The sequence below is a fragment of the Phacochoerus africanus genome, chromosome 1 (assembly GCF_016906955.1).
Source record: "Phacochoerus africanus isolate WHEZ1 chromosome 1, ROS_Pafr_v1, whole genome shotgun sequence".
In the NCBI taxonomy this organism is placed as follows: domain Eukaryota; kingdom Metazoa; phylum Chordata; class Mammalia; order Artiodactyla; family Suidae; genus Phacochoerus; species Phacochoerus africanus.
The window spans coordinates 4,574,051-4,585,862 of record NC_062544.1 but is presented as its reverse complement, the minus strand read 5'-3'; the positions used below and the strand labels follow the sequence as shown (position 1 = coordinate 4,585,862).

At 52.9% G+C, this 11,812-nt stretch overlaps 1 protein-coding gene across 1 annotated transcript in view; it reads left to right on the top strand.

The window, feature by feature from the left end:
• The first annotated feature begins 184 nt into the window (after nt 1-184).
• The window catches only part of NSUN2 (NOP2/Sun RNA methyltransferase 2), a 31,476-nt gene continuing 19,848 nt past the window's right edge, over nt 185-11,812 (top strand). Inside the window, exons 1-4 of the mRNA XM_047767586.1 lie at nt 185-346; nt 462-619; nt 5,623-5,727; nt 11,074-11,179. Of these exons, the coding sequence (XP_047623542.1) occupies nt 242-346; nt 462-619; nt 5,623-5,727; nt 11,074-11,179 (474 nt within the window). The 5' untranslated portion in view covers nt 185-241. The remainder of the gene's footprint in view (nt 347-461; nt 620-5,622; nt 5,728-11,073; nt 11,180-11,812) is intronic.

The following is an 11,812-nucleotide window of genomic DNA, read 5'->3' as shown; positions in this document are numbered from 1 at the left end:
TCGGCCTCCTCTCCGGAGCCACTTTCCCCACTTTTCGCCTGGGGGCCGTCGGCGTTTCCTCTCGCCCGCTGTTTCCTGGGAGGCCCGATCGCGACGCTTTGGCTCGTTTCTCGAAGGCCCCTGCACGTCCCAGAGAGGCGCAGGCGCAGACCCGCGGGGTCCTCGAGCTGCAGCCCGGAAGTGCTCGCGGCCGGTCCTGGCGGGTCGGTGTGTGAGGGCGGCGTGCGCGGCCGCGTGGGCCATGGGGCGGCGGTCGCGGGGCCGGCGGCTCCCGCAGCAGCAGCAGCAGCAGCGGCCCGGGAGCGCGGAGGACGGCGCCGAGGGCGGCGGCAAGCGCAATGAGACGGTAGGAGCTGGGGTGAGGGCGGCGAGGGCCCCGGGTGGGCCGCCCTGGCCCTGAGGCCTGCGGGGGTTCAGGGGCGGCTCCCCGGCCCTGGGTGGACGTCTCTTTCCTTCCTCAGGGCTGGGAAGGCGGGTACCCCGAGATCGTCAAGGAGAACAAGCTGTTCGAGCACTACTATCAGGAGCTCAAGATCGTGCCCGAAGGAGAGTGGGAGCAGTTCATGGAAGCGCTCAGGGAGCCCCTCCCGGCCACGTTAAGAATTACTGGCTATAAAAGGTAGGGGGTCGTGCCTCTTGTATTTCGTAAAACTGGTGTAAAGATGCCCAAAATTAAAAACGAGGGTATCTGTCCCGAAAAGTGCCTGCGAGCGGTGTGGATTCTAGAGTTTGGAAGCACTGAGGGGAGGGAGCACGTGTTCAACGGAATAGGGCAAGGAGGTGTTGCAAGTTGGGAGGCTAGAACCAGGCATGAAAATGCGGTCTGAGAACGGGTTGGCTCCTGGGAGCTTGTGCGTTGAGGATGCCCACCGTTGGGAACAAACACATGAGAGTTTGTGCCACTACCATTAAGTAAAAATTTCGGCGTTCTCTCCTTGAAGAAATTCTTGTAGTCAGGTAACTGAGGGAGTGAGCTCGTTGCCCACTGCACAGCGGAGACAGCAGATACCAAGGCAACGGTGTTTTGCAGAAAAAGACTTTTGCTGCTTGCGGGGCAGTCAAGCAAGGAGACAGGAGGCAATGCTCAGATCTGTCTCCTGGTCTGCCTTTGAGTGGCAGTTTATCATGGAAGTCAGGAGTAAGGGGAGAGGAGCCCAGAAGTAACCAGGAGAAAATAAAAGTAAGTTTCAAGAGTTCTCTGTGCCGGGGACTCTCCTTCAGGCCACTCCCTGGGTCAAGTGTGCACTTGTTCTGTGTTTATTCAAGGGGGCTGTGTGTGAGCAATTTGTTTCCATATTTGAGGCTTCCTTGGTCTTCTGCAGAGGGGGCTTGGAGGTTTTATTAAGTCACTTTGTTTCTTCTTAATGAGCCTTGAGTTTGTAAGTTGCAGGGTCTGGTTTTAGTCCTTGCTGTGTGTTGATTCCTCCTTAATCTCTAGGGATCTGGGTGATGAAAGCTCTAGTTGCTTCGGGTGGACGAGGTGTTTAGACCTTGCAAGGGCTTGAGGAAGGAAACTGTTAGGCCCTAAGCTGTATACATTCTCCAGTATTCAACCCAGATTGTTGGAGAGGTTGGTATCTCCCCCCCCCCAGGTCAGGGTTGAGACCACAGAGGAACAGTCTGGTGGCCCGCGGTCTCTGAGACACAGACTTGACAGGAAGGTTAAGGGGCATGGGCTCAAACAGAAGAATCAGTATGACTGGGCTTCAAGGAAACACCGGTGCATGTAGGCCGTTTAACTAAGAGGAGAAAATCCCTTATGGAATGGAAGCTCTGCTGGCAGAAGGATTACTGATGTCCTGTGACCCGCTGGCCTGCTGGTATCGGTTCTTTGTGTTTTGGTCCACTTGTCTGGTGGTATTTGTCCATGTGCAGTGACTCGTGACCTCCTTGTTCCCCCCCGGGAGATAGTGGAGCACTAGTTTAGTATCCGGTGCTACATTTGCTAAGGCCTTCACCCAAAGTGTTCATCTAAACTGGAGGCTGTCAGTTTGGGCCAGTTGAGCCTCCACGGGGGCAGTTAGATTTCCAAGGGGGTTCTCCTGACAAGCATCGTCCCCCACCCCACCCGGTGGTACTGCTGGTCCTAAGCCCGTACCTGTGATTCTCTGTCCCGAGGCTCTTTTCCTTTTTGTCCGCTTTCCTGGATGAAAAATATTTATCTCAGGGTGGACATGGTCCCAGGGTACAACGGCTTGGCCGCGTGTCCAAATGCAGTTGACATGTTGAAACTGACCTGGTTGGACTAGATTGGTCCTGTGTTTCCTTTGGGCCGTTGGCTCTTGGTCCCACAGAGAAGCGCAGATCCTTCCGGGGTGCAGGTTGTCATCCACGTGTGTTTCTGGAAGGAGAAAGGGGCTGGGGCCAAGGATGAGGTCGTGGTGCCCCAGCGACCTGAGGAAGGTGATGGGCCCAGCTTTTAGGCTCTGGTCAGCCTGCAGGCTGTTCACTTGAGGGCTCTTACGGCGGCCTTTTCTTTGCCACGCTTGAGTCCGTTCTAGCCGACGCCGGTCTCTTGGTAGTCAGTGTATGTTAAGGCCCTTCTGAGAGATGGTTTGACCATCTGGTTTGGGTCAGTTCCTTTTTAAACATGAGGTTGGCAGCAGGGACAGCAGGAATCTTCTGGGCCTTAGGGCCAGCAGACGGGACTGGCCAGGGCAGTGTTGGGGAGCCTTTGCCAGGTTAAGGGCTATGATGTGATTTCTATTCAGTGACTGGCGCTCATCGTGCACGACTTCAGAATATGTGAAGTTGGTCACAAGGAGTCTCCACGGTGGCCAGGCTTATTTCTGTCTCCAGAATGGTCTGGATACCATCCTGAATTAGCCACGGGGACCGCTAGGCCAGCTCCTACCCTCCCTGGATTTCCTGGAGTGGCCTCGTGAAGCCTGTTGGCCTCTTGCCTTGCCTTTCCCGAGACCATTCTGCGTTCCTCAGAAACGAGGAGTTTGTTAGGGACGATTTGAATATCTCCCCAGGTTGGGGTATGAGTGCACACGTGGAGGAGGAAAGGTGTTCCGTTTCCTTAGGCGCATCCTGGTGTGAAGGCGTGTTCTTGCAGGTGTACCAGTCAGATGTTGGAATTGAGTCGGCAGGTGTACTTGCATGTGTACCTGCCTTGAGGCTGTTCTGCCAAGTCAGTTTCTCTTAGAGACACGTGCTGCAAGAGGCATTGCCCTTCTTGGGTTTGAGTAGCCCCCTGACTGATGGAGTGTCCTGCTGGGTATGAGAGGCAAGACCATTCCTTCGGGGTTTGGGTGTCCCAGGGTGAAGGTGCAGAGGCGGCTGCCTCTGCTCCCCTGTGAGGAGATGGTGGGGTGGGCGAGCTTAGCTGATTACCAGGGAGTCGTCCTCTTTCCTTGTCTGCTCTGGCAGCACGGGCTTTCTTTGGGTTTCTCCCTGTTGTCCCGTGACCTGACGTTTCTTTTGAGTTGTCTTGTGTTGATGCAACAGCATGAACGACTGTACCTAAGGAGCCTCATCGCTTTTCTCTTTTACGAAATAAAAGTCATTGGAAGATGTTGCAATTCAAAGATCCTTTCCCAGACCACTGCTCCCCCCGGGTTTAGAGGGTGTTGCCAGCAGGCAGTGTTGCGAAAGAATATCATCTTTTGCTTTCTCCTGGGCTTGTGGCGGGACGGGCTCCGGCTTTGGTGAATGTCTCCCGTTGGCCCATTTCGGTGGACCATTTGCATTTCCTGCTTTAGGTGGTTTTTCCAGGTGGCTGCAGCAAACAGGGTCTCTCCAGGGTTGCTGGTGAAGCTCTGACGCTGTGGCGTTGGCAGGAACGCTCCCTCGCTGGTGCCAACACAGTTCAGGAGAGCAAGCCTCTGATGAGCTCCCATGACCAGCTGCTTCACCATGAACATGGAAGGTCCCCCCAAAAAATGTTCCTTTAGAAGTGGTTCCCTGCGAGGCTGTCACAGGTCAGGAGCAGACACCTGGCTGCCTCCGTAAATTCCCCGGTCCCCTGGGACTGTTGAAGGACTGGAAGAAACAGTGCCACTTTTCTTCTTAGTCAGAAGACGCTGGTGAGGTGACTTCTTAGAGGGGGTTTTCTGTGGTCGCCACGACCCTCAGCCCCCAAATGGCCACATTCAGTGTATGCCAGCCGCGGTTGAGGACAGTGAGGCCCGTTGACCGACGCGCGCACACCTCACTTCCAGATGTACTCGCCAGCCTCCACTCAGACTCGGGACCACATTTAAGCTGTCGGTTTCTAGGAGTTTCTACTATGCTCAGTTTCTGGAACATCTGGGAGTGTCTCTGAGAACAACTGATCCTTTCACCTTTCTCGCCGGTCGCCTTCCCCGGTACCAGCGCCCTCTAACGAGGGGCAGTACAGACAGAGAGAAAACAGGCTTCAGAACTACCTACTGAGACACACAGCCAGAAGGCGGCCTCTCTTCCGGAGCCTCTCTTCCACAAAAAGTGCCACTGCCGTGTGCCCGTGGTTGCCAGCCGAGCTGGGGCAGAGGTCCTGAGGATGGGCCTTCTAGGCAGAGTCGACGAGGCAGCTGCTGGGACGGGTTGTCTGCCCCACCCCCATTGCAGGGAGGGCAGGGCAGGGGCAGTTATCCAGGCCGCCGTCCCATCTGGGTCTCCAAGTGGGCCTGCTGTGCAGTGGGAAAGACCAGATACCAAGGCAGCCTCTTGCAGAAGGAGCAGAGGCTTTTTTTGGCAGGGCATCCGAGCAGGGATACAGGAAGTGCTCGGCTCTCCCCGTCAGCTGTTGAGTGGCATGTTCACTGTGGCGGCAGGGAGGGAGGAAGGGCGGAGGGGCTCAGAAATGAGGGATGGAAAGTGAAGGTCAGTTTGAAGAGGTCTCCACGCAGGCGTGACTGTCCTTTGTGCCTCTTCATGGGTCACGTGCAGATTTGGGGTGGAGGGTTTTAGCCTGAGACGTTTAAAGTTTACTCCGGGTTATTTTAGTCCCTAAGCGCACCTGTGCCACGTGACGGGGCCTTTAGCGTGTTGTTTTCATAGCTGCGGTTTTCCTAGTCTTCTGAAAAACAAGCTTAGACGTCTCGTCTCCATTCATCACTTTGCTTCTGCCGTACGGGCCTTGGGTGTGTCAGTGTCAGCACATGGTTTCAGTGAGATTCTGTGGAGGTGACCTGCAAGTGAAAATCGAACTCTAGGACTGTTGAGGAGGAAAGGAATGCAGTCGTTTGTTTGTTTATTGATTTATTTTCGGTTCCCAGGCTAGGGGTCGAATCGGAGCTGTAGCTGCCGGTCACCACCACAGCCACAACAGCTCGGGATCTGAGCCGCCTCTGCAACGTGCCCCACAGCTCATGGCAAGGCCGGATCCTTAACCCACTGAGCAAGGCCAGGGATCAAACCTGTGTCTTCATGGATCCTGGTCAGATTCGTTTCCCCCTGAGCCACGATGGGAATTCCTGCAGGAGTATATTGAGGTTATCACCTTTTAGTAATTAAACAATGAGGATTGTCTAAGCTTTGAAGGAATAGAGTAAAAAGGCGGTGATGAAAGAAGGTCTTATCCTCACATAAAGATGGTTTTCGTTCTAAAGCACTTAGGATCTTACATTTACAGGAAGATGAAATGTATTAAATTAGGTTTCCAGATTGATTTGAAACTTGCTTATTTTTTAATAGCCATGCAAAAGAGATTCTCCATTGCTTGAAGAACAAGTATTTCAAGGAACTGGAGGACTTGGAGGTGGATGGGCAGAAAGTTGAAGTCCCGCAGCCCCTGAGTTGGTAGGTATAATACAGCTTCATCCTGTTGGGGTATTTGGGGGGTTTAATCTTTGTCATGTGAATCTGTTTCTTGGTTATGCATTTGCCGTTGGCAGGAAAGAACGTCAGTATCCTTTTCAGACCTTCTGCTGTTCTGTTTCCGAACCAGCTTTTTCTCGCTGTAGCTTTACGTTGACATGCAAGCTTTCTCCTGTGATTTGTAGCGCTCTGTATTGAACTCTTGTTTTTTTTGGTCTTTTGTCCTTTTGGGGCCGCACCCCCAGCTTATGGAGGTTCCCAGGCTAGGGGGTCGAATTGGAGCTGTAGCTGCCGGCCTACACCACAGTCACGGCCACGCAGGATCTGAGCCGCGTCTGCGACCTACACCACAGCTCACGGCAACGCCAGACCCTTAACCCACTGAGCGAGGCCAGGGATCGAACCTACGTCCTCATGGAGGCTAGTCGGGCTCATTAACCACTGAGCCATGACAGGAACTCCCCTGAAGTCTCGATTTCAGTTAATTTTTCCAAATCAGTCCAGCTGCTTTGCTTCCTTGACATTGTTACCGTTTTCACTCAAACCCCTTGTGTTCACATCAAAACTGCTACATACAGACGGACTGTTTTGTTGCAGGGCCCAGCGGGAAGGCCTGGCGGGAATCTCAGAATGGGGCCAAATGGAGTGCAGCCAGAACTCACTTTACAGGTCACGTGGTTTATTGCACACGACAACACTGCACGAACACGTTAGTCCTGCAGATAGGAAAAGGGACGGGGTCAGGAACCACTTGGAAGAGGGATCTGGAGGACCTGTCTCAGCATGAGTAGGGTGCCCCGTCCTGCCCTGAGTCCTGAGACCAGTGGGAGCGGGCGGTCCCCTTCTGCTCTGACAGTGCCTCCAGCAGGGTCTGTCTGTCTGGAACAGCTCCTCAGCCCCACAGCATCAGATCCCATGGCGACGAGCCTCGAAGCCCCAGTCTGGTGTTTTAGAGTCCATCAGTGGGGGTGACAGCTCCAGCCGGGGGTGGGGGGTGGGGTCTCTTCTCTGTCCGTTGCCCCTTCTGTTCCCGTGACGTCTTTCTGAGATAGTACCAACCCCTGGACGTTTCCGGGCAGTCGTGGAGGTTTGCACTGGCTGCTGTGACTCTGTTTTGAACAGCATGACATCGTCTCAAGTCATATGACTCGAGCAGGAATCACATGATTAGAGATCACGTCTTAGCCCTTAACCTGGCAGAGGCTCGGCCAGACTGCTTCAGCCAGGCCTGCCTGCCGTCTCCAGGGCCCAAGCAGACTCCTGCCGTGCCTGCCACGCCCCTGCCGTCTTTACTGACCGGTCCGTGTCCCGTGGCTTCCTTGTTTGTGTGGTCCAGTTCAGGGTTCGGATGTGTGAGGGCAGCCCCTCGTGTCTGTAGGACGCCTGGCGCACTCAAGCGCAAAAGCAGTGCCAAGCCCTGGGCTGTTTATAAATAGGAGCGTCATTAAAGTAACTTGTTGTGGTTCCACGTTTCAGTTATCAGCTTCGAGGTATTGCGTTCTCAGCAAACAGCAACCCGTTTTAAATGATTGCTGTAAAAAGGTGATCATTTAACCGGTATTTCCTGGCAGCGTCTGAAGCGTTGACTGAGGGAGGGTTTGTTGCTCTCTCTCCTTTTTGGTGCCCTTTAGGAATCACAAACCCAGGTCGGGTTCTCATCAGTCAGGGGCTGTGGGTTTGCTCCTTTTCATTCTGTCGTCGGCCCTTGGCTATCACGGCCCTGAACAGCATTTCCGTTTGGAATGACTGCTCAGTGGTCAGACGCTAAAATCGGATCAGAACCAGATGTCACCGTCATGGAATGTGTTTCTGGGATACAATAATAAACTGGTAATACTAAGCCCCCAAATTTCAGTATTCTTTTTTCAAATTAAACATTTTCATCAGAGTTTAAAAGCTTGAAGGTGAGAGGACAGGCAGAGCTCCCAGGGGCCAGGTGGCTGTTGGTGGTCACTGGCTGCGTGGCTGCGTGTCCACTGCCCAGAGGCCAGTGGGAGAGGCGTGATTCCCGGCTGCTGGGCCGAGCATCGCTGCGTGAGGCGACCTTTGTGCGGTGCGCTTCTTCCTCGCTCACAGTCACTGGGAGGCAGACTGAACCACTCTCTCGGGCTGCGGTTTGGAGACCTGACTGATGGTCCTGGGAAGTAGGGGTCATCTGATATTTTCCAAAGCAGGTTCCAGGTTGTCTTGGCCCACGTTTCTCTGTCTGATCACGTGGCCTGTTCCTCCTTCGACCAGCTTTTCCGAGGAGGAGGCCCCCGTTCTCTGCACCTGGTCCAGGAGGAGGGGCTGCAAAACACGCCTCCTGTGGGCAAGACAGGCCTCCCTGAGCGTGGCCTGCTGGAATTTTCTTCTCGGGGTTCCCACACATACGGGAATCGGCCTATTTTTGATGTTCCCTGCAAACTACGTCATACTTTTGTTTGATCGGTTCTTTTAACACTTAACAGCTGCTTTTCCCTCTTGATGGCTGAACTTCGGGTGTGGGTCTAGGACCGGTCCGTCCCAGACCTGCCCTGTGGGAAGAGGATGCCAGGGACTTGCTCCAGGAACAGCCAGCCTTTCTCTTCATGTTACTGCCTGGTTTAATTTTCTGAACACCCAGCAGGGCTGTGAGCAGCGCATTGGATGTTGTGTGTATTGGGTTCCTAACATTCAGCCTTTTCCGTTATCAGGGATCGTCGCGTGGTAGTTTTATTGTATAAGCTTTTAATCAATCAAAACCACTTGTCAAGTGTGGAAACCTGTGAATCAGCAAAGCAGGTAAAGCAGAAACGAACAAGACTTTGGGCGGTTTGCTGTGTTCAAAATAGCGTGTTCTTTTTAATCTTTTGGTACCTGGTGGAATATAACAAAGGAGGAATATTTTGGGGAACCAGGTGTGCAAGGAGGAATGTGATGTGTAGGAATTTTACAGATTTGGGCAGATTTTATTTTTCTCTTTTCATAGACTGGGAACTGTAAGGAATTAGCCTAAAGCATTTTTTTTTTTTTAAGGCCTTTTTTTGAGAATCAGCTGTTGGGAACACACCTCGTTGTCATTGTAAAGTCTGGATTGAAGATGATTTATCACAGCTGTTGTGTTTATTTACAGAGCCTTTTTCCCTTAAGAAATTTCGAGGTATAAAGGGGAAAGGGTGGTTTTAATTTCTCCTTGAAAGGCACGACAAGTTTCCAAGTAGGACTTGAATGACTCAAGAGCAAAATCTGAATTACATAACTGTAAATTAAAGATAGGCTGTTTTTTTTTTTTAAGATTTTCATAAACATCTGTTAGCTCAAAAAAGTTCTTACAGGAGTTCCCGTTGTGGCTCAGTGGTTAGCGAATCTGACTAGGAACCATGAGGTTGTGGGTTTGATCCCTGGCCTCGCTCAGTGGGTTAAGGATCCAGCGTTGCCGAGCACTGTGGTATTGGTTGCAGACTCTGCTCAGATCCCGTGTTGCTGTGGCTGTGGTGTAGGCCAGCGGCTACAGCTCCGATTAGACCCCTAGCCTGGGAACCTCCATATGCCGCAGGTGCGGCCCTAAATAGACCAAAAAAAAAAAGTTCTTACATAGCTTTAGGCTATGTAAGAAGCACACCTTTTCATTTTAACTGTCTTTGTATTTAACTGTTTGAAAGTTCTAAGTTTAAAAGCTTGTCACAGTCGTCATTACTTACAGTTTTAATCTTGTGATAGTCAGTTTACATTTTAACTGCTCGAAAGTCCGCTTGTAAGTCACCCGAGGAGGTGCTGCTGCCCTTAGGCTGCTTGCCGTCTCTCTTTGAGAAAGAACCTAAGCGATGCACAGCGAAGAGAGGCAGGCAGCACTCGGATCAGAAGCTGTTGTGGCGGCTCGGTGAGGCGGCAGCTGGCATGTGTGCTGTCGTTGGTTGCACACAGCCCAGGGTGGCCGGGAATCATGAAGTCAGACTTGACCACCAGCAGAGGTCGCCGAGGGGTGGCAGGTTTGGTGCGGTTCTGCTCCTGGAGCCAACTCAGCGAGTCCGAGCCGTTGCCTGCTAGGGAGGGCGCGTGGGGAGTGTTGAAATTTGAAAGCCAAACTTTTCAAAATTAGCTGGTAAGTATGATTGCCCTTTGGTTTTGTATTTTTGAAACAGGTCAAATATTGAGGAGGGGCCCAGGTACAAGCAATAGAAGCGAAGCCCCAGGGCATTTGGAGAGTGCCCTGAACAGACTCAGCCCGCTGCATTAATGGTCATTGCTTGGCAGAAGGCACCTTTCAGACCCACCTCGTAATAACGTGACGGTGGAGCAGTGGCTTCAGAGTTTAAGTCTCAGCTTGGCCCTGCCTATTTTCAAGTTCTAAAGCGGTCACATGTGTTGTGGTTTAAACACTCCAGTTTCATTTTCCTGGCTGTCGCCTTAGCTGCAGTCTGACACCTGGACCTGTGGTGACCCTGCGTTGTTAAACTGAGCTCACTCTGATCCCTCAGCCTGGACAGTGAGTGCAGAAGACCGGTCGCCGCGGGGCCTGGCGTCAGCCGTGGCCTGTGTGTCCTCTCCGGGCGCTGGCTTGTGCAGGTGGAGCTCAGGGACGGGTGCAAAAGCTGCATTAAAAAAGCACTCGTTTCCTAACCTGTGACGTCATCACTTAGAGGAAACGCTGACACCTGCTCGGAAATGGCAGGCGGCGCTTCACTCTCAGGCCCGTTGAAGCAGCAGCCTGGGAGCTCAGATGCACGCCTGGGTGGTTGCCACGCTTCTCTGGAATGTGGAACGTTTTAGTACTTATTGCACTGATTTGTTTTGGAAATGGGGGAAATTTAGTTTAATAAGATTGTTTTCAGGTTTTTGTCAGCTGTTGCAGAACCTGCTGTACTGCGTTATTTTGATTCTGTGGCATCTGCGCTTTAGGTCGCCTGTCGTCTTAGGTCCTCTCTTGAACTCGTGCCATTAACCTGCCTTAGTGGACGCGCAGAAGAGTTGTGGTCTCGGCCTTTTCGTGCTCCTGACCGTTGAGCGCTGTAACTGCTCAGCAGTGTCCTGTGCGGAGCTCTCACAGCCGCCAGGCTTGTCCTGCCAGGGCCTCCACGTGGTCAGCGTGCTCCAGTGTCCCCAGGACCCTGTGTGGTGCTGCTGACTGTCCTCGCAGTCAGTGTCCCTGGGGCCCCACGCGTGCTACTGGCCGTCCTCGTGGTCAGCGTGCCCCGGTGTCCCCGGGACCCCACGAGCTGCTGCCGACCCCGACTGTCCTCCGAGCTCGTGGCTGTGAGCAGAGTCGGTGTGTCATTGGGCTTATGACGTGTACAAGCATAAAGTTGTGACGGGACCACTCTAAAATGTATGTATAATCCATAAACGTTTGACTTTCTTTTTGGTCAGGTATCCCGAAGAACTTGCCTGGCACACAAATTTAAGTCGAAAAATCTTGAGGAAGTCTCCACAGTTGGAAAAGTTCCACCAGTTTCTGGTTAGCGAAACTGAATCTGTGAGTAGATTTCTTTGGATTCATTGGTTTCCTCCACACTTTAAAGGCGCCTTAGTGTCGTGGATTCATCTCGGCCCTCCTGGCCCTGGGGGTGACGAGGTAGACGAGGCACCCAGACCCCACCTTGGCGTGCCTGTGCCCCTCAAGGGTCTGGGTATTTACATGGCAGCTCTCTTGCTCAGCTCCTCTGATGCTGAGATGTCCCGGGAGCACCGCTAGCGTGTCCCAGCGGCTCAGTGGGCTGCGCGCGTTCTGGCTCCGTCTGCTCTCAGTCCTTCGGAGGCGCAGGTGCCGCGTGTCCTTCCCACAGAAAAAGGGGGTGCGTTTTTATGGCCCTGTTCTGCCCTTCATTAAAGTGCTAAGCCCCACCTTGGCCAAACCCACAAACACCACCCAGCTGCGGCAGCTTCGGCTCTCCTAAAACAACACCTGTCCTCGCCCTCGTGGCTCCCTGGCCATCTCAAGTTGCTGGATTGTAGTTCAGTCACTGAACGCCTTGCCTTTAGCCCCAGATCCTCCTCAACAAATAGCTGAGCCCTCAGCCCGTATGTGATGGAGTGCTCATAAAATTCAGGTATCCTAAGCTTTGCAGTTGCCTTTTAATTTTCTTGGCATTCTTAGGAGTCTCTCATT